This window comes from Chlamydotis macqueenii, chromosome 1 (assembly GCF_036417535.1).
Source record: "Chlamydotis macqueenii isolate bChlMac1 chromosome 1, bChlMac1.mat, whole genome shotgun sequence".
Taxonomy (NCBI): domain Eukaryota; kingdom Metazoa; phylum Chordata; class Aves; order Otidiformes; family Otididae; genus Chlamydotis; species Chlamydotis macqueenii.
The window spans coordinates 199,420,201-199,447,330 of NC_141556.1; the positions used below are offsets into that span (position 1 = coordinate 199,420,201).

At 37.7% G+C, this 27,130-nt stretch overlaps 1 protein-coding gene across 6 annotated transcripts in view; it reads right to left on the bottom strand.

The window, feature by feature from the left end:
- Window positions 1-27,130, bottom strand: part of GRIA4 (glutamate ionotropic receptor AMPA type subunit 4) — a 237,775-nt gene that overhangs the window by 42,765 nt on the left and 167,880 nt on the right. For 5 of the 6 annotated variants that reach the window (XM_086739579.1, XM_086739580.1, XM_086739581.1 and 2 more), the window contains exons 9-13: window positions 24,157-24,267; window positions 14,995-15,201; window positions 7,748-8,118; window positions 6,269-6,467; window positions 194-441 (exon numbers count right to left, since the gene is read on the bottom strand). In XM_086739579.1, coding sequence (XP_086595705.1) covers window positions 194-441; window positions 6,269-6,467; window positions 7,748-8,118; window positions 14,995-15,201; window positions 24,157-24,267 — 1,136 coding nt within the window. Of the gene's footprint in view, window positions 1-193; window positions 442-6,268; window positions 6,468-7,747; window positions 8,119-14,994; window positions 15,202-19,780; window positions 22,851-24,156; window positions 24,268-27,130 lie in introns of those variants that run through there. The other variant, XM_086739584.1, reaches the window with a different exon arrangement.

Sequence of the window (27,130 nt, forward strand, 5' to 3'; positions counted from 1 at the left end):
TACACCAACTATAGCTGCTAAATCCATACTGAAATTAGAAAGTTACCTTTGTTGATCAAAAAAATATGAAATGGAAGAAAAGAAAAATAACATACCATGTTCACACACAAAACAAAAAGAGCTATATCAGGGACATCAGGGAAGGTGGAATACTATAACAACACATTTTATATTGTTATACTATTCCACCCACCTTAATGGAGAACCCTTCGGTGTGGCTACGCCATAGCCTTTCGAATCCAGATTTCCTCCCACTTTCATGGTGTCACATGGCTTTCGTTGCTCAATGTATTCATTCATGGTGGACTCCAGCAGGAAGGCAAACTTGCCCTTGGATTTGCGGACACGTGCTACTCCCTCTGCAGTAGTCCTAGTGAACACTGATGGCTCAGCTGATTTCATGTAGGTCCACATCTTTTCATATACTGCTATTTTTGATCTCTGGAGAAAATTAAAAAGAAGTCAGAATAGAAGAATGTTGCAACATTTCAGAATGGCATTGGTCAAAATAAAATCAATCATACTTAATTTTTCAAACCACTAGGATTGTGAAAATCATACTTGGATAAGGATTTTTTTTTAATTCCATCATAATTTTAAAATAAACAAGAAATAACAATACCAATACTATAAAATCAGGTATTATTTTTAGGTCCAGTTACCCTCTAGTAGTCACAATAAAATAACTGCAAAGCTAAGACCTGAATTTACTGTTAAATAAAAGCAGTCCACACCATCAAAGTGTTGTAAAGGTGTTTTAGGGAATTAGATACGAAATAGATATCTACAATACACCTGTATGAGAAAGAGAAACAATAAAATAATCTTCACATAAATGCTGAGCTGAATCTTGAAGCATGTCTCAGCTCTAACACCCACTTCTTACACCATCAAAACCACAATCGCTTTTCTGCTTTCATAATTCAGAATTCATTCAATTTACATTCAGAAAGGCTGCACAACATTTCAAGACATGATTCACAATAAAAGACAGAAACAGTAAATTGGACCAAATATGCTACTAAAGGAAACAAAATGCCCTAAGTTTTTCTCTTAAAGAAGTATTAGGTATGTTTCAGAACATGGATTTATTTTAAAGACTTGTCCTTCCTGAGTAAGAAATGTGTTTGCTGAAAGAATGTGCAAGAATTCATGGCTTAAAGTGCATTAGTTGGAAATTTTCCTGTCTGTGAATGCATGGTGTAACCACAAGTAAAGACCTAAGCAAAAATACATCTTAATAAAAACAAATAAAAATTTTCATTGAAAGGAAGGAAGGAAATGCTGTCAGGCTGAGAAGCTTCCCATGCTCATTAGATTAACTCAACAACTTCTTTGCTTCCTCCAGCAACAGGGATACATACATGCAAACCAGTAGTGCATCAACTAAACACTATACAGTGTTTTTATCTAATAACAGATGGCACTTGTCTTCTCTTATGCATGCTGCAAAAAGGACTTTTTCACCTAGTCCTTCAGTCATTTTTTATTTGAGTCAACAGGAGTTTCTAGCTAAGCAAGGTTTGGTCTATGAGTCCATTCCTACACTGTGCTGAGCACTCTACAAAATATTCATTATTATAAAGCCCTTCAAAAAAGGGTCTTAGAATATTTTAAAAAATATAAAATCTTATAAGCTAGGCATTATTTAAATTGACAATGACTTTAAAAAGCCTGTAACTAAGCTTTTGTATCGGTAAGAGTAATTTCCCTGAAGCATTTATTTTTACCAATTACTGAATGATTGTATTATTACTTAGAAAATAATTTGTTAGGGAGGTACGTCTAACTTGAAAGTATGTGGCATTTAACTAGAAAAGTTCAATAAAAATACCAGACAGCAGAACATAATAAATTATCCTTGCTTTTTTAGCTTGTCTATATGCATCATTTTATCTTTCTATCAAATATAATAAAATTTAAATTGACAACAGCTGTGTATGTTCATAATCACATCCTGTCTTGTCACCCTCTCTTTCCACTGTAGTCACAGCTACTTTTCATTTACATAATAGTGTCTGAGAGCAGAGAGTAAGCTAAGCCACCCATGTATTCTTTTTGCTTCATGCTGATGTAATTTCATGGATTTAAATTTACAGAAAGAAAAATGGAAGAGAGCAGTAATAAATCAGGCATCATTTCAAGAATATTCACTTGCCTTTGTCTGCCTCCACTTCTAATCACTTCTCACATCTTTACATTCAGACAATCAGATTCTTTATAAAGTAAACATATAATAGGTCACTTTCCTTCAAAACTAAAAACACGCAACACATGAAATAACTCTACTAGTAAGAGGAAACAATGCCCTAAATAAATTGAAAAAGATTGCATTTACATCTATTTTTTTTTTAGGATTTAGTTTCCTTTGCCCATGAAGAGAGAAAAAAATATGTAAAGTCTAACAAGGCATCAGCTCTCTAAGAACACTTTTTTTCCCCCAAACTTTCATTTGTTAACATGCAATTTCTACATGTCAACTCAGAGTGAAAACTGAAGAGTGAACCAACAGATATTCCTTATTATCATATGAGGAAACACTGCAGCTTTCCCCTGCAGTCAGCCAAGCTAGGACAATTTTCATGTAGGGCTTGTCTGAGTAGGACTGCTAAAATTAAGTTCTTTCCTTCTTGAGCAAGCTGCTCAGAAAATGCAACTCTCCTTGTGTCCAAAACAGAAAATAAGAGTAAATATCAAATCGTATTGAAGTCTTCTTTTTCTTTATGTTGGCTTTAAAATGACTTTTCCTTTTTTCTATTTTCAATCTGGAATCAAAGCAGACTGAATATCAGTTCAGAGTTTCTGACAATTTGATCAGAAATGTTCAAGTAATGAGAAAATTTCCTAAAGGCTCATCTTCAGTCAGATAGGAATCACTGACAGAAAAGTTACACATGGCTGTAATTCCAGAAGTGATGATGTTTGCTTCAAACCACACAAAATGTTAGACTTGGCAAACAAGTCTTCTCATACTATTGTTTCAGGCTAGGTCTTAATTAATTTATTATGCAAATAATGTTTGTGCAAAAATTGTCTGTCAATTATATCTTTGTCCCTGTTTTGTGAAAAAAATATTTAGAAATAGTGCATATATCATTAACAATCACTATACTGCTGCAGAGATTAGAAACCATTTGATAATAGGGCCTCAATGCACCATTTCTTAAAAAGCCGTAAACAGTCTAAATCTTGATAAAGCTTCAAATTCTGCATATGCAACTATATCTATTATTTGTAGTTACTTTTAATGTCTCTCTTTTTCTTTTGAAATAAAGGAAAAAATATAAAGAGAACATTGATTTTCCTTATCTTTCCTTAATCTTAACTCTTTAAGGTTAAAGTGAAAAAAAATGGCTGTCGTTATAGATGGACAAATAATCTTATGCAAATTTGTATGAAATACTGATTCAAGCAAAAAATTAACTGTGCTTACAGGATGATGTAAAATAATTATGAAATTTTTGTGACCATGAATGTTTTTAAGTCAAAAGACCTGACCTCATTGCTTCAAAACAATGGCTTGTACAAGTGTTTTGGAAGTCTTAAGAAAACAACCCCATTCCTTCATTTTTTACTATTTCCTTGGGAATTAATTATTGCATCATCACCTAAAAAAAGTGCAACCACTGGATACTCCTGAAAATGCAATAAGTTAATAAATCCAGAGTTAAATAAATCTGCCTGGTCCTCAGCATCATGTTTGTCACTATCGTCACAACTTCACTCTAGTTGAAAGAACTATTAGTACACATATATTGTGGTTACCAACTCAGCTTGTGATGGACTGAAACTGGAATTCCCAGAACTAAATACCTAAGTTTCCACAAGTCGAGCTAAGAAGAATCTATGGGCTACACATAAATGAATATAAATAATGCGTACTGAAGAATTATGCTCTTTAAAAAAAAAACAAAACAGGAAATTCGGCCATCTCAGGATCAAAATATTTCAATTCTCAGATAAGCCTCCTATATCTTAATGCCACCATCTTTGTAGATATCTGATGTGAAATCAGGGCTTCTAGGGAGGACAAGCTGATTTTCTACCACTTGGGGTAAAAAGTAAAGCTCCCAGAGAGCACCTGTAGTGTGATATTTACGTATATACCAACACCCTGGCTATAGAAGAAGACAGGTGTAGTTAGACACCTGTCACTGAACTGTAGCCATTAAAAAATGAGGTACCACCACCTTAGCCATTTCAGTGAGATCCCTCTAGAGCTGATGCAAAAGAGGAAGATGCCTTAAAGGGTGATTTATTTCAACATAGCACACTTCCCCCGTACTGGATGCACAGGGGTCCTTTTCTTTCTTCAGTGTCTACAGAAGAACTCTAGAAAAGTAACTTAGACTAAACATCTTGGACAGCTTCATCACGTGAAGGTGCAACCACTGTGTGTTGGTTAAGTGCACCTGGGTCATGGCAATCCCAGGCACAAATACAGGCTGGGCGGGGAATGGATTGAGAGCAGCCCTGAGGAGAAGGACTTGGGGGTGCTGGTGGATGAGAAGCTCAACATGAGCAGGCAATGCGCCCTTGCGGCCCAGAAGGCCAGCCGCATCCTGGGCTGCATCAAGAGAAGCGTGGCCAGCAGGTCAAGGGAGGTGATTCTGCCCCTCTACTCTGCCCTGGTGAGACCCCACCTGGAGTACTGCGTCCAGTTCTGGAGCCCCCAACACAAGAAGGACATGGACCAGTTGGAGAAGGTCCAGAGGAGGGCCACGAAGATGATAAAAGGGCTGGAGCACCTCTCTTATGAGGACAGGCTGAGAGAGTTGGGGCTGTTCAGCCTGCAGAAGAGGAGGCTCCGGGGAGACCTGATAGCGGTCTTCCAGTACCCCAAGAAAGATGGGGAAAGGCTGTTTAGTAGGGCCTGTTGTGATAGGACGAGGGGTAATGGTTTTAAAATAGAGGGGGGTAGATTTAGATTAGAAATTAGGAAAAAATTTTTTACAATGCGAGTTATAGAACACTGGAACAGGTTGCCCAGAAAGGTGGTGGAGGCCCCATCTCTGGAAACGTTCAAGGCCAGGCTGGATGAGGTTCTGAACAACCTGATCTAGTTGGGGATGTCCCTGCTCCTTGCAGGGGGGTTGGACTAGATGACCTTTGAAGGCCCCTTCCAACCCTAACCATTCTATGATTCTATTCTATGATTCTAAGTGCCATTTATATCTTGTAAGGCATGATCTTTTTACAGTTAATAGGAAATATCACTCACAATAAAAAGGTTATTTTACTACAGACCTTTTGAGAGTCACTCAGCAGCTGCCCTTGAATTTATATTGTCTATAGTTCACAAATGCCATCCACAATTTTGTTAATGATTCATGGAGTTCATTTTGGCTAAACTGAAAACAGTCAAGATGTGGGAGTATCTAACACAGAACAGTCTCCTTTCAATTAGACAATAAGAAGAAATCATCACTCCATCTTCCTTTCTCCTAAAAATGCCTTAAACCACACGTTTCGGATAAATAATGCTCCTAAACTGAGTAATTTCCAAGGAAGGATTACTGGCTCACAGTATTTATTCAGAGCCACGTTCAAACACTGAACTCGCACACGTTCGGTTAGCTAGGCTTAACTTTCATCTGCTAGAGACATGAAATAAAGCAGGAGGGACTGTTTCTTATGTACTCCTTGTGATGTCCAGGCTCCCTGTTTTCCAGCTGGCAAACGAGGATTACATACCAACCACACTAACACAGGAAAGCAAATGAAAATGAAGTAATCAATACAGACAGCACAGACATATGAATGGCTATTTAGGCCATTTCCTAATGCTCCAAACACATCCCCCCAAGATATATTTTCTCCTTATTATTCATCTGGAATGCGGCAAATTAAAAAATGCATTTCTTGCCCACCACCCAAGACCCTAAAGCAAAATGCACACAGCCAAACCCACAAGCAGAAACAAAACCTGCAAGATTCCACGTTATCATCACAGGCTTTCAATGCTGCACATCATTTCAGTACTGTAGCTTCAGATGAATCAATAGTGCAATGCTGCTTTAATTATCACTGGCTTCAGTATACCTCAGGGCACCTCTTTTGCCCAATGTGACAGGATCAATAAGCTTTCCACAAGTTAAAATAACTGAAAACTCCAACAAATGGTGTTGTGGGGGTAAAAATGTAGCTGAAGTATTGCAGGAGTTACAAACTATTACATATAATTGCAAAGTAACATTATTTGACATTTTCAAGTATCTTATAACAGTAGTTGATAGGGAGAGCTGCTCTAACAGACATGCCAACTTACTCTGAAGAACTCTTTGGTTGACCCTGAGTCCAGTGTTCCATAAGCAATTTCGGTTTGTTTGGCAAGGTCTTCTGCACTTTCTATGGGCGAGACCATTCGCTCAACAGTCAAGAAAGCAGCGAGGTTAGCAGTGTAGGATGAAATAATGATGAGCGTGAAGAACCACCAGACACCTCCAACAATGCGACCTGAGAGGGATCTAAACATGAATAAGATAATGCAAATTTTCCCGTCTCTTAAGCCATGAAGAGAGAAAGAGAGAAGGCATCATTATTGCTGAACATGTATCATTAAGTAACAGTCAATGGGAGGGAGATAATTTGCATTTTAAACAGTAATAAATGCTTCTTCCCTTGAATCTTAATGCCTACAGTGCAGAGTCCATTGTATCATGCACATACAGAAGTTTGAATTCTCTTGAACAGTAATCCCAGTGCTGTTCTCATTTCGGGAGATGCCTAACATAGCAAAAATTTTGTCAAAAATACTGGATTTTTTGAGACAAAGGTAAAGCACGGTAGCTGCAAATCAGTAGCTTTCTCTGTTTCCTCTTTAAAGAAAAAGACACAAAAGGCTTTGTACATGGACTATGCTGGCTCTAGGAATAAAATGTTCAAACTTATCAAACATTCTACTATCTATGCAATCATTTGAACTTTCACACTTTTCTTACTTAAGAAGCAAGCATTTTGTGGTAACAAAGATATTTATGTTAAGTAAAAAAAAATACATTTTCCATTTTAATACCTGTAATTTGATGAGAAAGTGTGGAGGAGTAATGTACATCCAGTCTTAATCAGTATCAGTTTTTATTGCTACCTTCAATAATAGCAGAATTAGGCCAATTCTGAACACTTTCAAAATCTCACTGTAAATGGCTAAAATGAAGCATCCAAGTTTGAAAGACTGGATCATAATGTTTAATTAAGAAGTTGTAGTTAACGAGCACCGAAGTTCCAGAACTGGAATATATTACATCCGAGGCACCCACTCTGTAAGGCACAGCTTAGCAATACAGCGTGGCTTCTCAGAAACATGTGGTCAAATACTCTCTCTCTCATAGGCAGTGATGTTATGGAAGTAGTGCTGTAGAACTTGATAAGGATCAGAAATGGGACATTCATCCATGCAAGACAAATATCCAGCACAATAGTGTGCATTTCATAATTGTGATACAATGGAAATAATTCAGCAACAACACGGTTCCTCTGAAGTAAACTCAGTGGAATTGCCCCTCTGTGTACCTGCTGTTTCTGAGAGCTGTCTGTGGCTTATGCACATTGACATATGTAAAATAATAGTAATGACTGAAATTCAAAGCAGATTGTCTGTTGCCCTTATCACAGCTACTACAAAAGAAAAAATGAAAAGGCTTCTTAAGGAATGAACTTCAAAACACTGCCAGGAAAATAAACGAAGGACAATTTTATGCTTCAGTGTTGAAGATAAAATGCAAATGTAAAAAGATTTGACACAAACCTTGGGGAAATATCACATCCTTGTTGCATAAAGGCACCCAGGGAAAACCAGAGGCTGTTGAATATGCCAAACTCATTGGGAGGCTGGTCACTGGGTCCTTCTTTCCCATCCTCTGGTTCTTCTGTGTGCCACTCATACGGGCTAAACCTGCTAACTAGGAACAGGACCACACTGACACCAATGTAGGCAAAGACTATGCACATCCAGATCTCATACGCCAAAGGGTCCAAGAAGGAAAACACTCCTGGTTTAGATTTCTGGGGCTTTTTGATCATAATGGATATCCCCAAACTCATAAAAGGCTTAGAAAAATCAATGACCTCTTCTCGTACCAAAGTGATGGTCAGAGGCGCAACAGCAATCTCTGCTTTCTATAAAGAAAAAAGAAATATAGATGTATAGATTAATTGGAGTCGGCTTATACACTTAGCTAAGCAGCTAATTCCAAAGATACGTCATTAACATCAGGACACTGCGGCTTAAATGTTCTTTATTACATCTTTCTGTTTCTTTCTATCACAGTCTATATTTACTCAATATGCTTTTAGTAAAACATACATATTGCAGATTTTTATTTTACAGAATTATAGAAGTACTTAATTTTATTGCTAAGGAGAAGACTCAAGTCGTATAGAGGTGGGCACAGGTGTAAGTAGATAATTTTAGGTATTAAATTAGATTTAAAATAAAGTAATTCAAGGAAGAATGAAAAATGACAATGGCCCTATTATCATTGAATGTATAATTTGTTTTTTTTTTATAAGATCCCAGAAACAGTAATTTATTATCATATTTTCATAAGACACAATCATTCTTTGACGGAAACCAGCTCAAAGACTCAAGGAAGCTTCAAATGGCATGAAGTAGCAAAGGTGATTAACTATTGCCATGATGTCACAAAACTGCACATAGTTGTCTTGGGGGAAAGATAGTTCAATAGGAATGAATTAGATTTTAAACAGTGCAAAAAGGCAAGTGTATAGAAAACAGCTGTGCAAAATCACACAATTAAAGGACAAAAAGTATGCTGAATTAATTCCCATTAGAGACAGGAATAATTTTTAATATGTTTTCCTAATGTGTTTTTACAATGAAGATAGTCTTGAATGAATCATTGTTAATGATGATGGTGATTATGGCTGCTAACAGTGATGTCTGCATGAACTGTAAGGTATCATAGCTGTGCTAACGGGTCATTTCTGTCATTGGGGACTCAACACTATGTTAAATTTGCTCCTTGCCTTGCCTTGTTTGGCTTGTCTTGTGCACTAAAGCTGTAATTACAGCAGTACTTAAATTGGGAATTTTAAGAGGAACTGGGACAAAAGATGCACCGGTGGGAGAGGAGCAGATGCAGAAGCTACTGAAACTCTTCTCCTCTTCATCATCATGGTCCTGTATCTAGGTGGATCCACAGAGCAGAGCCTGTACTCTGTGAGCAGTGCGGACTTCTATACAGCTTATGTGTTATGGAGGGTAAATGAGCTTATTTTGAGAACAATTTGTTTTGGTTGCAAACAAGGAAGACTCACAACCTGCCTTCTGCAGTGGCATTACTCAGCTTCAGGCCTCAATGTATGAGATCATGTCCCTGTATTTACCCCACCCCAGGCCCAGTCATCCCCACAGGCACAATTAAGAGTTACTCATAAATCTTCATAATAGAACTGTTGTAGTTTTTTTTTTTTAATACTTAGTTGGCCTAAATTTATCTTATGCAGTAGCATCTTCATATATAGTACATAGCCCACAGTTTAGCAAAGCATTTAAGCATGTTTGCCTTTTAAGACGCTTTTAAGGACATTCATACTCAGTAAAATATACAAGGATATATTTAAATCTCATCAATTTAAATGAGATTAAAACACGCTGAAAATTAAGGATGTGCTTAAATAGTTTAACCCAAGTGTTATATAAATAGCTTGTGTAATAAAAAAAAGAAATTGAAATGTAGGCTTTTTTGTCATCTCACAACTTTGAAACAAATAAATGCATTTAAAATAATGTGGTTTTGTTTTATACACTAAGTTACACTGAGTTATATATATTTTATGGAATTTAATTGAAAACCAATTTAATGTAGTTAAAATTTAAATCTATTTTGGTAGCTGTATAATTTTGAATAATTCAAAAGAACTGACTCATTCCAGTGCAATGGCCCAAAAATGCAAATTGGTATTAAAATTGCGGTATATTAATCATCAGATTATATCTGCCATTCTGAAATAGTTGTGATGCAAACACTTATCATAATTTTGTGTAAAGATATTACAGTTTAAGCAACACACTTAATAATTTTGCAAGCATATTAGGCATTATCTGTGGTGCTAATGTCTTGGGTAAACATTATGATAATATTGCTAATTCCCTGAATTTTAATATAAATTTTGTAATACAAGGCATTTTTAAAAATTTGGGTTATTGAAGACTTGTGATTACGTAAGTCTGACTGAAATAGATATTTTACAAAGATAGATATTATATGAAGAAAAATAACATGTCTAAAATATATTTTTAAATATCCTGAAAATTGCAAAGTAAATTTGGTTTTTGTAGTCTAAAGGTTGTAGGATGGTTTAGGCTAATGGCATTGCTGGATATTTTTGTATTTCATCTCACTCAGAAGTATCTTTTTACTAGAAGAATAGCTTCCTTCCTTAGAGTCAATGTTTTTTATATTTCTAAGTTTCAGCTACTGTGAATGCCTAATGTGGAGTCCTTGAAATGAATTAACTGAAAGACTCAGGGAAACTGTGATTTATTACTGCTCATCTCTGTATTTGTCACATAGTGGTATCCTCATTAATACAGTGGAAATAATAGGCCTGGTCATTGGTCTTCAAAAGCATTAGCTAACACTTCATTTTTTTTGTGTTTGTGGATTGCGATTGGGATTAAAATAAGGATCTTTGAGGGTTCTTAGTTTTTACGATGTGAGGTGGAAAAGGGACAGCACCATTTTAGTGTGAATTGTGGAGATTTTAAAGATCTAATTAGCACACTCCATATTGTATGTGAAACACTGGGTAAGATTCATTTTACCAAATTTAAACGCTCAAAGAGTACATGCAGAACTCAAACTACATCAGAACTAGCTGCCTACACTATTTTAAGGAGTTAAAGAGGAGAAATAGGAACTTATCCCATTTCATTACGACAGTGATCTAATGTCAGATGATTCAGAATGTAGACAAACCCATTTCATGACAATTAATGTAAAGGGACAGCACACAGCTAGCTCACAATTAGATGCCAAATAACTGGAAAAAGTGGAGCCTTTCCAATGTGACCATATTCCTTATTAAAGACTACTGTGAGCCATATTAAGGTCTACATAAATTCTTCATCGTTGAAAGCTAAATAATTACAATAGCTGTGCATGATAATCATTAGCATTTGTGCTTTGCCCAGTTCATGTACACCATATAATTATGGATTTAAATTATTAACAATATAACAATAGTGCAAACAATTAATGATTTTGTTGCCAGTGAAATCTGTTTTGACAAAGACTACTGATACTTCACGCTTGAATCAGCTGCATCTGTAACAGCATTGCAATCAAGACTACCAAGTACAGATGGATTCTGGATCCACCTGATATTATAAAATGGGACAAGATTAAGTTTGATGGTAAGAGACTTTTACTTTTCCAGAATATATTATAACCTTGAGAACAAAATCTATGCTTGGTACAAGTTGTATGACGGTGGTAAAGCTATCTGAGAAAAACGATGCAGGAAGTGATTTCAACTTTAGAAGCTATGGGCTTCTCAGATTTTAATCAGAAATGATTTGTGACCTTTTGTGTTAAGCAGTGAAAGAACAGCTTTCTGTGTCAGGAGAGTGAATATTTAATTGGAGCTGACTGTTAGTGCATTTGGAAACACCTGTTACACATGCTTAATGGCCAGCATTTCTCTGTGAGCTAGAGATCACAGAATCAGAGAATAGTTTGGGTTGGAAGGGACGTTTAAGGGTCATCTAGTCCAACCTCTCTGCAAGAAGCAGGGACATCTCCAACCAGATCAGGTTGCTCAGAGCCCCGTCCAACCTGGCCTTGAATGTTTCCAGAGATGGGGCATCTGTGGTGCCATCTGAGGTGGTAGAGGCCTATAGAGTCCCACAGCGACTACTGCAGGCATTCAAGAGACATCAGGGATAAACGACCAAGATTTCCTGGTAGTTTTTAATAGAGTGCTAAAAACAGAACAGGAAAATAAGCAACCCTCCACTATGACCTTCTGTACAGTCATAGCAAAACTGTACACCGCAGCACTTTTTATACACTGTTTCCCCTGGGACATGATGGAAAAATCAACTAAAGAGTTTAGTTAACCACCCAGATGCTCTGTGCAGTCATCTGAAGTGTCCAGGTACCAGCAGTGCATAGGGGTCTCAAGGGGACATGGGTTAAAATGGGCACGTGTCCACTCTCAGTAACATGGACAGGGCTAAGCAGCACTGGTGGCACTGAGGCACTGGGGTACAGCGCGAAGAGTAGGAGAGGAAGTGAGCCTTTTGTGCGGCACAGAAAAGGTCCAATATGACTGGCCAGCACAAAACTGTCCGTTAATCCTTTAATGTGGTTGGGAATTAGAAGCTGTAAAATGTTTCCCAAACAGATCATCTTGTTAGCTTGCTAATTCAGTTGCAAATTCTGTCCCAATCCTGGCTGCATAAAAAAGCCTTGCTTGAAGCATGGCCAGCTACTCAGAGTACTTCTATTTATGATTTGGGGGTCTATCAGAGATGAACATCCTCTTATAGAAGAGCTTTGCAGGAAAGTCTCTTGCTGACAGATTTTTCTGCTTCTCTATGTGGAATGGGCCTGGGCACCTAATCCTCTGTAAATCATTTGGCAATGATTTACAGGGAGAATGCTCTTCATGGATTCCCTACGGAAGTCCTAAACAGCAAACTTTTATAAGTTAACAGAAATAATTATTTCTTTTAAAGCCACACCTGTAAAAATACATTAAACACGCTTGGAATAGCTCTTGGCCTTAAGGCCAGCTGGCACAGGACAGTCTGTGTCGCTACCATGAAAGTCATTTAACCTCTAAACCAGCATGGCTGCATTCAAACAGCTTATAGGGACTGGCCTTTCCTCCATCCTGGTGTCCAGCTGGGCTCAGAAATTGTTTTGGGCCAAAAATATAACAGCGACCGTTGCTACAATTTAGCAGATTAGTCAGGCAAGTTCCAGTGCCCAGGGACACTCCCTGGTGCCATTGATATACTGGGATAGATCTAGCCTCAAGGAACCTTTGGACAGTAGAGCAAACATACCGGGCAACAGCAGACTTCTGTTAATTCTTTAAAAAAAAAAAAAAAAAAATCAAGCAGCTTGGAAAGCTTTGCTGCAGCTCATTGCCAGAGCTCAATCCCAAAATCACAATCAGACTGCAGCCTTCCTAAACATATAGTTGTGCAGGAACTTTTAAACTTGGTCATGAAACCTTTAAAAAGCCTTCACTTCATTCTTTCCCATTACAAAAAAAATGAAATGTGGACCATGTGTTCTGGGATGTCCTCCTCATGCTGGTGATTTGCAACAGGCTCGTTATGTCTGTGAGTTTTGCTGCGCTAAGCTATGCTAACAGCCACAGGTTACATTCCAGTACTGGCGTGAACCTCTGCGTGAGCTTCCTAACAGCAGTTTGTATTTCAGTCTAGTACTAGGGCAGTTTAGTGTGACAATGTAAATTTCTCAAGATAAAATAATAAAAAAAAAAAAATCAAAAAATGAAAGTGTAATTTCAAGTTTCCTCTATAATTTTCAACTAGATGATAGGCCACTGAAACTATGTATCCGGGCAAGGGAATTTTCTAACAATTTATAAAATGTCTTGAATTACTTAAAAAAACTACTGGTGTAAAACAGTGCACAGCGATTGACATCCATGTGTTTGCTACTGCAATTAAAAGCCAGACAAGGAGTCGCCTCCATCTTGATTAAAATAAGTCTGAAAAGCACTTGACTTTTAATATCCTGAGAGTTAAGCTGCTTCCAAGCCACTACAGTGGATATACATGCTTGATGAACATTCAGCTTTTCCACTCTTTAAAGACACAAGCGAGATTGTTTCCTCCAAGAACTTCAAGAACATAGAGTTTTGTGAGGCTGGTATCACCTCCCCTTTCCCATGCGGAGGGGAAATCAACAAAACTCTGCAGCACCATTTCTCATATTCCTACAGTCTATTTCATGTTGAGGAGTCCCCTGAACTGATGCTAGCGGAGAAGACTTTGACTAAATTTATCAGCTGTACTTAGCTGACAGAAGGGAACAGAAATAGAGCTGCTAGAAGAGCCAGTAGGCTTTTGCCACATGTGGCCCTAACCATCATTGGAATTGTGAAAACTGCAACTGCAACCGGATGGACCAACCGGTATGCATCAGTTCTTTATAGGGAGGTTAAGAGATGTTATGAGTTCATTGGCAGAATTCTCTGCCAATAGTTTTAGGATTTTTTTTTTAATTCCATCACCAAACCAAAAAGTTTTTCTAAGAATTCTGATTCATTCTCAGTGCAGATAGTAGCAACTGCAGTAATTAGAAAGCACAGCTCTGAGTTTTGCTACTTTTGGTAACACCAGATACTGCAAATCTTGATCTGGGTGTGTTTGAACTGTTTTCATTAAATATTACTTCTTTATTTGTCAACAGAATTGTTAACTGTTATGCTATTCTGAAGAATTCTTCTCCAGATCACTGTATAACATAATGTTCTTAGTTGCTGAACTTATCAAGTCTGCTTTTAAATTTTATTATTGATATTCTGAATTGCCTAATTGTGTACTTATCTGTAGTGGTTTGTTACATATGTTTAATATATGATGGTGGATTCTCCATTTCTCAAACTTAGACCAAGAGCCCTATATTTCTTAAAAGATACGTCCACTATTCCATGAAAATGAATAAATGAATGATATTTGTCCCAACTGCGCTTTACAGTCTATCAGGAATAGATGGTCTCTGACTCTAGTTCTAATGTTAATTAAAGGGATGTGCAAACTATGGATGTTCTAATGTTACAAGGTACTAGTGAAATAAATAGTAGAATTTGCATGAAACTATTTGATTTTCTCTTGAAAATAAATGAAAACACAGAGATTTGGATTCTGTTTCTTTCTGTAATCTCAAGGTTAAATAAAACACACATACACTTCCTATTTTATGACTAATACTATGATAAATTAAATACTATGATAAATCCTGCTTCAAAAATTTGTATGCTTACCCCATAAACAAGTTCTCCCACCATCCCATTCCAGATTTTTGTTTCTGGATCCCTTGCTCCATATTTTCCATCAGGAACAATGGCAATTTTGTACTTGATACCAATATGTTTTGCAATTTCTGACGCCAGATCTACACAGTATCCTTCAAACTTGTCATTCCCTTCAAATGTATCATGGTTTTTCTTGAACATAACATATGGGGCTTCCTATAATGAAAGAAGTAGAACTGTAAAGGAGAAGTATACCGAATATATTCTGAAAAGTAACATGACATCTACTGACTGAACAACATACATTTTATCAAAAGTTCATGGATAGTATTAACACATTTAAATTAAAATGTATGAACAGAAATCCTTCTGGGAAGGTATACTATTCAGATTGTAATTTGGCTTTTGTAATGTCACAAGATTTATCAAATTTACAAACTATGAACACAAAAACTATCCAAGAATGCATATAAATTTTACTTTGCTTTAAATGAAATACCTTAGTGCAGTATATGCTAAATTTAAAGTGTGAATAGGGGTTGAACCTGTACAATGCAAATGACTGTGGGACAATGCAAGGTATAATTTACGCTTTTGACTTCAGTAAGTAAGCATATCCTCTAACATAATGTGGTTACTGCCTATGTAAATTCAGATGCACAGCCTGAATGATTTGCTTTCTTGGGGTTTAGAATGCATAGTTACTAAGAGGCTACATACATTTTAGTGAGAACACAGAAATACCTTCCCGAGGAAACACATATCTTCCCCTTTGAATAAACAGTGCAGATTCTGCAAGGTCTTTTAGGATGAATCTAAGCAATACACATGAACAAGAATGGTATTAAGCTGACACTGACTTTATATGCTGCATGAAAAAGAAGTACCAAAATACTTTTGGATGGTGAGTGCCATGGAAAACAAGTAAAATCTGTCTTGAATACATTCTTGATGTAAACCATACTATCACAGCAGTGAACATTATATGATCAGGAAATCAAGGTCACATTGGAAAAAAAAGGTCACATTTTTCTTTTTTTTTTCTCTGTGTGGATTCAGACTTTAGCAATCATTACGTAAAACCATACTTTCGGGTGCTATTTTAAATCACGTCACTTAATTCATATTCATAGCCAGTTCCAGACAAAATATTTGCCATTAATGTCACCCTTTGTTTGAATTTATATCACAAGATATGGCAACTTAAGTTTTTTTCTGTGCTGGCCCTAGTGAATGTTAGGTTTTCGACACTAACCTTGAAAGTAATCTGCCCTATTCACATTTGTCCTATATACATAATTAGTACAAAAATAAAAATAAAGGTAAACATAGTCTAAGAATATCTGCTTCATTGAAACTACATCAACATCAGCTGTAAGCAACAGCAATTTTGTAACCTCTACTAGGTGTTTAACAAGGGAGGATATGTTGCATTACGTTAGCAATAGCAGCATTGAATAAATCAATTCAAAATTTTTTCAGTGTGTCAGGTACATTCTTCCTTTCAGATACCAATATGTAGCTCATAATAACTCCTTAGGTGTGGATCCACCCAAGAGATGAACTCGATAGGCAAGTCTGAACAGTATCTTTAATTTACTATTATAAGGTGAAAAGCCAGAGAAATAGAAAACAGAGATTCTATGTGGGAGGCACTATTCCCTTTACTTACGTAAGTTTACTCCCTGTGGTAACTCTGCCCAGGACTCACCTCTGTATAAGGATGGCAGAATGGAGCTTTGTGTAACATGATGGAGAAAGTTGTGTAGTCTGTTTATTTCGGTGTGAGAGAAAGATCCCAGATTAAATTCAACACAGTCTGGGAATGGGGAAGTGCTAGCATTCCCTTAAAGACAGAGGCAGGTTCCTAAGTATTGCAGGAATGTTCCACTCTCAGGTGTATTCCCAGAACACCTCTCCTCCTTATGTTATTCTCTGCTCGGGACACACTTCTTCGGACCACGATCCCTTAGCAGTAATTCAGTATTGGAGGCCATTGATGCATTATGGCCATTACTTCAGTGAAGGAACGACATAGCATAGAAAAGTGTCCACAAGGGTCACTTTCAAAGTCAAACTCTGTCTGACTACCCAGTTCCTTGATCTATAGACAGGTATAAATGCCCAGAGGAATCTGAGGGCAAGAACAGCACATTGTTGCATTTCTTGAGCACACAGTTATGACCGCAACATGGCTAAGGATTCCGACAGACTTCTAAAACTGGGGCAATCGCAAAACAAGCTGTTGTCATCCTGATGTGTGTGGCCTGGGCACTGAGAAGACCACTGAGCTGCAGCTTTAACTACACACTGTAATCACTGCACTGATACAGGGCAATGCCTTTGCCCATACCAAGTTTGTATCTTCAAAGGAAGACTGCTGAGCAGCCTGCACACATTTCTTATATTCCTGTCCCCAGTTAAACTAGCTTAATCTTAACGATCTGTCTTCCAGAGGGCAGGAGGGAGAAGAGCTGGGAGAAGGGATCCTGCCCTCTCTTTGCAGTATATCTCGATTTTAGGAAGTATTTTGGGCACATGAATCAAATGCTCCTCCCTCATGGAGTTTTTTTTTGTTCCCACAAGAGGAAAAGCCAAAATCTAGGTCTTTCTACATACATTACTGCACAAAAATGGTTAAAAATTAAAATAGAAGCAAAAAATACTATTTCTCCTATCTGTGATTCAGCCAACTGCTATCTAGAAATACAATCAAGTCTTGCCCAGTATTGGGAGGTTCTCCTTACAAGCTGTTGTGATTTAATCCCACTCAGAAGCTGTAATACCACACAGTCACTCACTCACTCCTCATCACCTCCCCCCCCCCAGTGGGACAGGGAGGAGAATTGGTAAAGAAAAGAACATAAAACTCCAGTGTTGAGATAAAAGCAGTTTAAGAGAACAACAGAAGAAAATAAAACAGAGATGGAAAACAAAACCAATAACAGACTATACTTAAACACATCATTTACAGCACAATAGCTCATGATGGATCCTGACTCTCAGCTCCCTTCTGAGTAACAAAACTTGCCCCTCAGCACCACCCCCACTTTATACACTGAGTATGATGTCATATGGGATGGAATGGCCCTTTGGCTAATTTGGGTAAATTATCCCAGCTGTTGGGTAATTAGTAAACTATCCCAGCTGTGTCCCCCAGCCACAGGGGCCACCAGCTCCAGCTCCTCTCCCAGCTCAGGTGAAAATTAACTCTGTCCTAGCCGGAACCAGGACACAAGCTTCAGTTACATTTGCTTGCTGCAACACAAAAGCAATTTTCTTTTTCAAAGACCAGAGTTAGTGACTTATAGCTCTTCTCTTTCAGCCTTTCTTATAAATCCCAAGCCAAAGGCATTCAATTAAAGTCACATCAGGAAATAATAATCCTGGAGAGGGACACAAACCAAAGAGGCACAGAGGAGGCCAGATGAGCCAGCTCGTTCTCCCAAAACCCAGACACTGTGCTTCTGCCTGCACCTCATCATTGACAGGGCTGCTACAAAAAAAAAAGCATTTCAACTGTCTTTGCACACAGCAAAGGAAAGCGGCAGATGCCTTATTTTTCCTGTTAAAGGCTAAAGAAATTTTAGCCCTCCTCCCCATGAGCTCTGTGAGGGAACGCTGAGAAGGGAAGCAGTGGGGTCCAATACTGTCTTTGGTAGCTGCCAGCAGTGGCAATCTCATTCCCTGGAGGGACCACCAAGTGAGGACTCCGACTTCTGGCAGAGATCTGTTGAGTGATTTGGAGGAACTGCACTGGCTCTCTCCCTGTCCACTTCTCTTTCTACACACTCTGATCTTACTGATTCAGAGCAAAACACAGCAAGGAACATCTCTTATAATGCAATTCTCTTACAGATTAAGGTAGTACCTCTTTCGTGGCTGCTTTAAAAGAAGCAGCAATTGAGTGAGATCTGCCATCGGGAAACAATAAAATTAAAAATAAGTGGAACACCTACCACCTTTTCCTTACTATGTGGTCCTTTTCCACCTACCTATTTTACACAGAATAAATAACAGTTTCTTTAACTGCTGTAGCTCCTTTGCTTGCCAAATAATGAAAGATGTATTTTCAAGGTAGAATTTGATGGGGGGATGTGGATTGGACTGAATGTGGCTTTCTGATAAAGACTGTTTGCAAAACCAACAAATAGTAGCACTAGTTTTAAATTCTGTTCATTTCAGACTTTGGTGGTTCTTCAAACTAATGAGGTGTGCAGATGTGATAACAACATCAGGGCACCGAAAGACAAGTTTTATTGGTTTGCTAACAAGCAAGTTACACAGATGAACTTGCAAGGTCACACTGCAAAGTCATGAAATATCTGAATTGATGGCTGATGTACTCAGTCATGTCTTGATGCTCTTTTCTGTCTGTGGCACTGAAAAAGATTATTTTTCTGTATAATCTATTACAATAGCATTTTCTAAATTAGTAGTAATGTTCGTGTAACCATGCTAGTTTAAAGATATAAGAGATGCAAGATATCTATGGAGAGGTAATATCTTCTATTAGATCAGCTGAAATGGCTGAAAACAGTAGGCACAGTTTTTCATTGTTTCCAGTTATAGCACCTTGTCTAATAAAAATATTACTTCTCCCCGCCATTTTTGTATTTACTACATTTTTTAATTATTAACTCTTAACCTATGGATGTGAAACACAGGTTTGACTTACTGATGAATGAGGTTTAACACCACAATATTTGCAAGATTTCAGCTGCTTAATAGTATTCTCTGGGGTAGTGAATCAAGAAGTCCACATTGAAATGATCAATGACTAGCACGGAACAAATATTTGAAATGGTGCAAGCTTTACTTACGTAATTCACAATTTTATAACAATACTGAACATTTGTAAATACAAGTTGATGTCTGCAACAATTACCTTTATAGATGTAAACAAATCATTCCACCACATTGCCACAAAGTCATGTGTACAGCAAAATGCTCACAACTGATGATTCATACTATAAGGGAAGCTGGAGAAAGTAACTAACCCAAATACCACACAGATCGATGTTTAGCTTTCCTATTTTAAAGTTCATTTCAAAATCTTTAAACATTGTAAAAATAATTAGTAAAAGCGACAAATACTTGTGCAAGGAAACGTCTCATTTTTAGAACAGGAGCGGCACACATTATCACACTTTATTCTAAAAGAAACTTCTGTGGATATCAGTGGAAAGTTTTTTGGTTTTTGTGGTTTTGGGTTTTTTTTCTGAATAAAGTGTCCAGGATTTGGTTTGAAGTCTTTATTATTGTCATGCAACAAACTTCAATTTTTTTTCCTCCAGTCTACTAAAGAATTTCATTAATAAAATTTCTAATGAAAAAATATTTTTCTATTATGAGAAAGAAGGCTATAGTTAGAATTTTTGAGGTAAGACTCCATCAAGAGTATATCAGTCAAAACAATTAGGGTGGTTCTCAGTCACCTAATGAAGGTTATTTGTCCCTAAGATAACCTGCTTGACTTGACCTCCATGTGCGATTCTGCAGGTCCTTTGTGCTGCCCCTTTATGGATGGGTCTGATATCCTCAGTGTTAGGCATCCACCCATGGGCCACTGAATCAATTTCTAAATCTTTGTGGACTTTGATGAAAACTTACATACTTGGGGCACAACTTATCCCACATGCCTGAAAACACACACTGGCCGAGGCATCCAGATGGAGTGGTCATGTATGGCGTGCGACAGGCAACTGTGATCCTGCCAGTGCAGGAAATGGGGGGTAGGCATCATAGAGTATCTTAAGTGTCACTGAGTACTTTATAAGTGAGTAACTCAATCAATACCCTGTATTGTAAAGACATTACATTTAGGTGACTCAGTTGTGAACTGGATCCTGCCCTTGAAGCTTAATCTGCCAACACTAAGATTATATCATTAAAATATTAAGCTAGAAGTCACAATGCAGATGCAGCTCACGTATATTGAGTTTTGATTCTAACAGATGTTTGTGATTTTTAAGTTTTGCAGTCTCAGAGTAGGTAGAGTTGGGTGTATTATGAAACAGGTTAGAGTCTGGAGTAGTCTTCCCAGCCTACTCCCCCATATTCTACCTCAACAACTTGTCACCTCAACTTGCTAAATAAGAGATGATCATTCTTCCTAGCTGGATAAGTCACTCATTTTACCTCAGTATTAGAGGAGGGCTGCACATGGCATCCCTTCTCCAGTCTACCGTGCACTTGGAGGTCCCAAGCCCCCCTAGAGGGAATGCTTCTGCACATGGGTCCAGAAAATCTGTCCTTTCCAGAGGGCCGGATGTGCAGAACCCTGTGCATCACATAGGGTACAGGACACAGGTCTCTCCCAAGAACTACAAAAAGCAGGGCTGCACGGCAGCTGGTAGAGTAAAACACATGAGCTGCCCCTTCTGCCACCTCTCTCTGGGCTGCTCCTTCACCACTTGATCAATCAGAGATAGGCTGAGTGCTTACACACTAAACCAAAACTGTAAAGTAAATTCTACGTACTCTCACTTTGTTACAAATGAACATAACATTTTGCCAAGTAGAAAACACTGTATTAAGTTCTTTGAGTGCAGAGCTCATTTGTTATAATGCACCTTCTATGCAATAGCCATACAGCCACATTACAGTAAAGCCAGCATAGACACACAAAAAGTGAACAAACGGTGGGCAAATCAACTTGTGCTATTTGGCTTCAGGCACAAATTAAAGCAAGCCATGCTGAAAACTTGTAAACTTTTCTTATGCTGCCACGACACCTGTCTTTGAAGACTGAAAAGCAAGACAGCACTGGCTGCAGAAGCTTTTCAGTTTAATGTTGGAGAATATGCATGCAACAAAAATTACAATGGTTCAACTTCCCTTCAATGTGAAGAGGGCAACAAAGAGGTGAAAAAGTCTCTGTCTGGCATTTGCAACATGACTATAACACAGAGAAGAGCAAAACAACAGGATTCTGAAAGTTGTTCTAGTTAATATGTCTCTTCTTTGTGTGTGTGACCATATGCTTGTGGATGCTAAATACATTGCCCTGGGAGGCCAATATTAAGAATCATGGTTCTAATCTGCCTTCAGCACCATGTGTGCAGCTCCCAGTGGAGTCAATGGGAGATGGGCATGGTAAGGCAGAATTCACCATATATTCTTATTCAAACGAAATTCGGATATATTTCTCTTGCACTGTGATTTTTAAACATCGAAAGGGGATGCTTTTGGTCAAGAAGCAGTGCTGCTTTCAAAGAATTGCATTTACCCCAGAATGACATGCTGCATAAACACAGGGCATGCTTTGGAATATTAATTCAACTTTTTGGTTTTGAAAATTATCCCACCAGTCCTTCAATATAGGGACTGGATAATTTCTTTTGAAGATAACATTTATTATGCACATCAAAATGCTTCAATGCAAACAGGACAGGCAAGATAACACATTTTAAAAGCTTTCTTGTTTTCCTTTTTTTTCCTTTCTGGCAAACAGGAACCTTTTATATTACTTTTTGTTATTATTTTTTACTCGCTTCTCCTAAGCTTGGAGCTATTTATGGAAATTACAGTATTCATGTATGGTAGCTTCAGTCAAAGATATCAGGATTGGTATGAGAGGAAAATTTCGACTGAAAGCTTGTTATTCACATCGTTCTCTTCTCAGCTTGGCAAAGTTGAAGGTTAACGTCATCTGTTCTAGACATTTCAGATTAGTCACAGAACTTTTCTTGGTGGTTCAGTGCCTGGTCATCCAGTCAGAGGAACAGTAATCCGTATGGAAAAATTAGCTCAATGCTACTAGACTGGTGGTTAATACTTGAGCCTTAGTTAGGAATGTTCGCAGCATCTTGGGACTCTCTCTTCCTTGATCAATTTCTTAAAATAGGATTCTTCATCAGAGGCTGAAAAGAGGAGGACTGTACTGAAGTATATTTTTTTTCCATCACCAAGTCTTTTTTTTTTTTTTTTTAGGAAAAAAGATACATATATTTTAAATGTCCCATGCAAAAAAAAAAAATATATAAGATGTTACACAATTTGGTTAGGAGTTACATTCTGAATTCCTGCATAGTACTTTGGTTGGTTTGCATCCTGGAATGACAATCTTCAACAGGGAATTTGTTAAGACATACTTAATGTATAAATACTGCTAAAAATCTGGTAACTAACTGCATTTTTAAGTAAGAAAATGTCTTGACACTTTCCTTTGGATGATTTTCAACTCTGTATTAAATTAGAAAAAATATTGCTTAACAACACATGCAGAATATTCCTTCCCATTTGAGACGCAGTTTATTCTAAAGGGTTAAAATGTCTTGTCTAAATGAAGCAGGTGAAAAGGGCAGCAAACTGAGAAGTAAAATCTTAAAAGCGGTCACGTAAAGGTCACCCTTTGCCAGTTGGCTTTGACAAACATCAACTTAAAAGGGCATGTCTGACTTCAGAGGGAAAATTGTTAAATATTTTGTTTAAAATAAAGATTTGTAAGAAACAATGGCTTGGAAAAACTATGTATCAAAAACCTAAATGAATGAAGCAAATGCATTCTCCTTTGCAACCACTCTTTGAAAACACCAGTAACATTGGAAAATCAAACCCCGTATCTATTTAGATTTTATTAAAATGGAAATTTTATTGAAATACTGAATAAACATATTAAGAAATATGTTCAAATACATCTACTAAATTCATACTTTCATTCACAATTAAAAGTAGATAATCCAGTTCTGACTGACTGAACTATACTACTTAGAATTTTATCTCTTGCTGACATCAATTCTGAATTTATAATGTATCAACAAAAAGGGACACCAGCTTTACAAACATCTTATTTTATACCCTCTGTTCAATTCTGTCATTTAGAGGTTTCAGATTTTTCTTTTCTTCCAGTTTCTTATGAGTCAAGATTTATCAATTAGAGGTAGAAATAATTCACTTGCATTTCTGAGACTTAATTTAGTAAAAAATGGAAGATACTGAATAAAGGAAAAAAAATACTGCAACTTAATTTTAAAACCTGATTTCAAGTGAATCATTATATTAAATTCATATCAAAAAAACTCTGTACAGACATGACAGTCAAGACAACTAAGATATATGGCTCTCACCCTCCCACTAACCTAAGAACTGTCAGACTAAATCAGAACATAACTAGAAATGAGATTGTGTCACACACCAGTATAAGCATTAAAAAAAGAAACACCTTACCAAAATTGTAGTGACAACTACTGTTCTATTCTCAATGGCTGAAGTGTCATTTCCAAGTGTAGGTTCATGCTGAATCAGAACTAATTTATCCATGTCATTCCAGTAACCAACCTGCAAAACAAAATGTATATAATTTACAGTAGAAAAGTCTACATTCTGTATAATTACAAATACAAATGATTATAATAACAACAGAGTGATCCAAAGATAATTTTGTTCCAAAGGAAGTACTATCATGTTCACAGACAGGTGTTACGTCTCTAACACTTTGAGTGTACCATCTTGCACCACTGCTGCCCAGAGGCAGACCTGATATTGCTGCCACTCAGCTGCTCCTGAATGATCTGAGCTACTTACTTCAACCAGGGGCAGAAGTAAAATCCCATTTTCAGTATTTTGAAGCTTTCCTGGGGCATAAATAAGATATAAGAACTTTTGCTCTTCACAAGAAAATTTTCATTCGCTAATCCTCCAGATCTTCTGGTCTTAGATGGAGGACAAAAAGACATCTGGATGACAGCTTTGCAATTCAATGGCTGATCTCAACTCCCTACTACACCATGGGCCTCCCAGGAGACTCCAGCCCAGCAACTTACACCAGGCTCGTTCCACTTAACTGCTGGCACTGACCTTTAATACCTACATTAGAAACTAGGTACAAGACATGAGTCAACATCCTTTCCTGTGAGTGCCCAGGGATGCAGTGCTTGCTGTTTAAGACCAGATGGGTTGAAAGCAGCCTCAGAAAAGGAGATTCCCCTTGAAACTTTTATTGATGCTTTTGGAAGCTGCTCAATGAACACTCAAAACTCCACACATACCCCGCAAAAATCCCCACAGGCTATGTACTATGTCTTTGGATGGCCAAAAGAAGATACGAGATCTAAAACAGTTCATTGTTTTTGCAAATCCTGGCCAGTCAGAACCTACAGCACACTGATCTCCTCACTCCATGTGGTGACACCATGTTTAGATCTGTATCAGCAAGTGGTATTTCTGGATGTAGAGTTCCTTCCAATCATTTAACAACGCCCCAGCTGACGCTAGGTAAGAAAGGTCGTCCAGGGAATGCTGTGTGCATAATGTTCCCAGTACAAGGCAGATGTCTATGAAATGGCAAGTGGTTCATGACAGTGGTCCCTTGTTTCACTCTTAATTGGAGATGTCTAATTATACCTTCCCACCAATCCTTTCCACGTGCCAGACATAGGTCCCTTAGCTGAAGCTGCTCTCTCACATCTAACCTATGGCTCAGTAGCAAACACTGCTCCCTTTTCCCCTTCTTGCCATTGTCTTTCCGTCAGCTATGTCATGGTTGTCTGCGGAACCTCTGACAAAGCTGCTGGGCAATGGCTCAGTGCTTGTTCCTCTGATCCAGTGCCGACAGCACTCAGCTCCATGTCAAATGGACATGAACACAAACATGTCAGTAGAACAGTGCTCTAATCCTACCTAAAGGGGCTTTCCAGGCTGCTGAGAACCTAATTAATTAAGAGACTGATCCTTTTTTCCCAGGAAAGGTGCAGACAGTGGCAGTGATTTTAAAAGGTTCCTATCAAAGAGATGCAATTCAAGCTGGCACAGCTTTTTCAGAAGTACCTGGGGACCAGTCAGCAGCAACTTCCCCTTCCCTTCTTCCTTGATTAATCAGGACTTCATGATATCAAGAGCCAGGAAAGAGGAACACCTTGTTCATTTTACCAAAAGACGAAAGGGGCAGAGCGCCAGCGTAACTGTCAGTGCCAACGGACAGGCTGTGCCTTGGATTAAAAGACTTTGGTCTGATGGAAACTGGCTAAATGACCAGATCAGTTATGCAGCCAGCATTATTTCTAACATTACTGTAGAACCCAGACTAAACTTCACCATCACATAGGATTCTGTCTCCATGACACGGAGAAACATCATGTTTGAATCAATATGGTGACGTGATAATGACAGGACAGAAATGCAGGGGGGTGCTTTTGGTTCCTGGTCTCATATGCATTAAAGAATCCAGTATATTCTTAAAAAAGCAAACTTTCCTCTTGATTTTTACATTTACTATTTCATTAATTTCCTTTTTGAAAAAAAATTATGGAGAGGCAAGTCATTTTAGTAGTCTCTAGAGCAGTGTGCAGACACATTCACCACAGAGAATTAAAAATACATGAAGTAATTCAACATGAGTGAGTATGACTGAATATGAATGCATTTTTTTTTCTATTAGTGAAGCAAACAAGCACAAACTCTTCCCATGCACAACTTCTGATATATTTAGTCAAAAGGTTCCTTTTCTCTTTGCAATCGCTATTACACCACAGAAGTCTTGATTTAGGGGTCTGTAGCTAACAGAAATCTTCAGGATTGCTGATAGAGTGCTAACAAATATTCTTTTTAATCCAGAAAACCATAGAGTCACAGATACAATTGATAACTGAAAATGTCAAGTTCTTGTCAAAAACTGTAACCAGCTAAAGGCAGAACATGCACACAAAAACCTGGCAGTTTGGGAAGCTCATTATAATAGTGAATGATTGTTTTTTGTTGTGCCATTCCTCACTGCTGGAAAGTTCAGAAGGAAGCAGAAAATGATGTACTGTGTAATAAAAGTAAGTACAATATGAAAATGCAGATGGAGATAAAGGAGGTTTTTGAGGAAGGAATTCCTTTCTTAAAGGAATTTTAGCTTCTGTGCACGGGTGTGAGCTTGCATGTGTGCATCTCAAACCTGCGCTGAAGTAACTCTGGAACTGAATTACTGAATAAATATACATCATGACACTCGTGTAACTATATAGATTCACACTCACTGTGAGAGCTCTTAGTAACAATAAGATTTCCTATAAATACCTCAAATTGCCAAGGAAAAAATCTCCTTAAAGGATAGGATTTAATTTGGCTATTAAAGTACATCGAATTCTATTTGGATTGTAATTGGACTTTAGAACAGTTGCATCCACTTATAGAGAGGCTAATTTTGTCTTTTACGAAA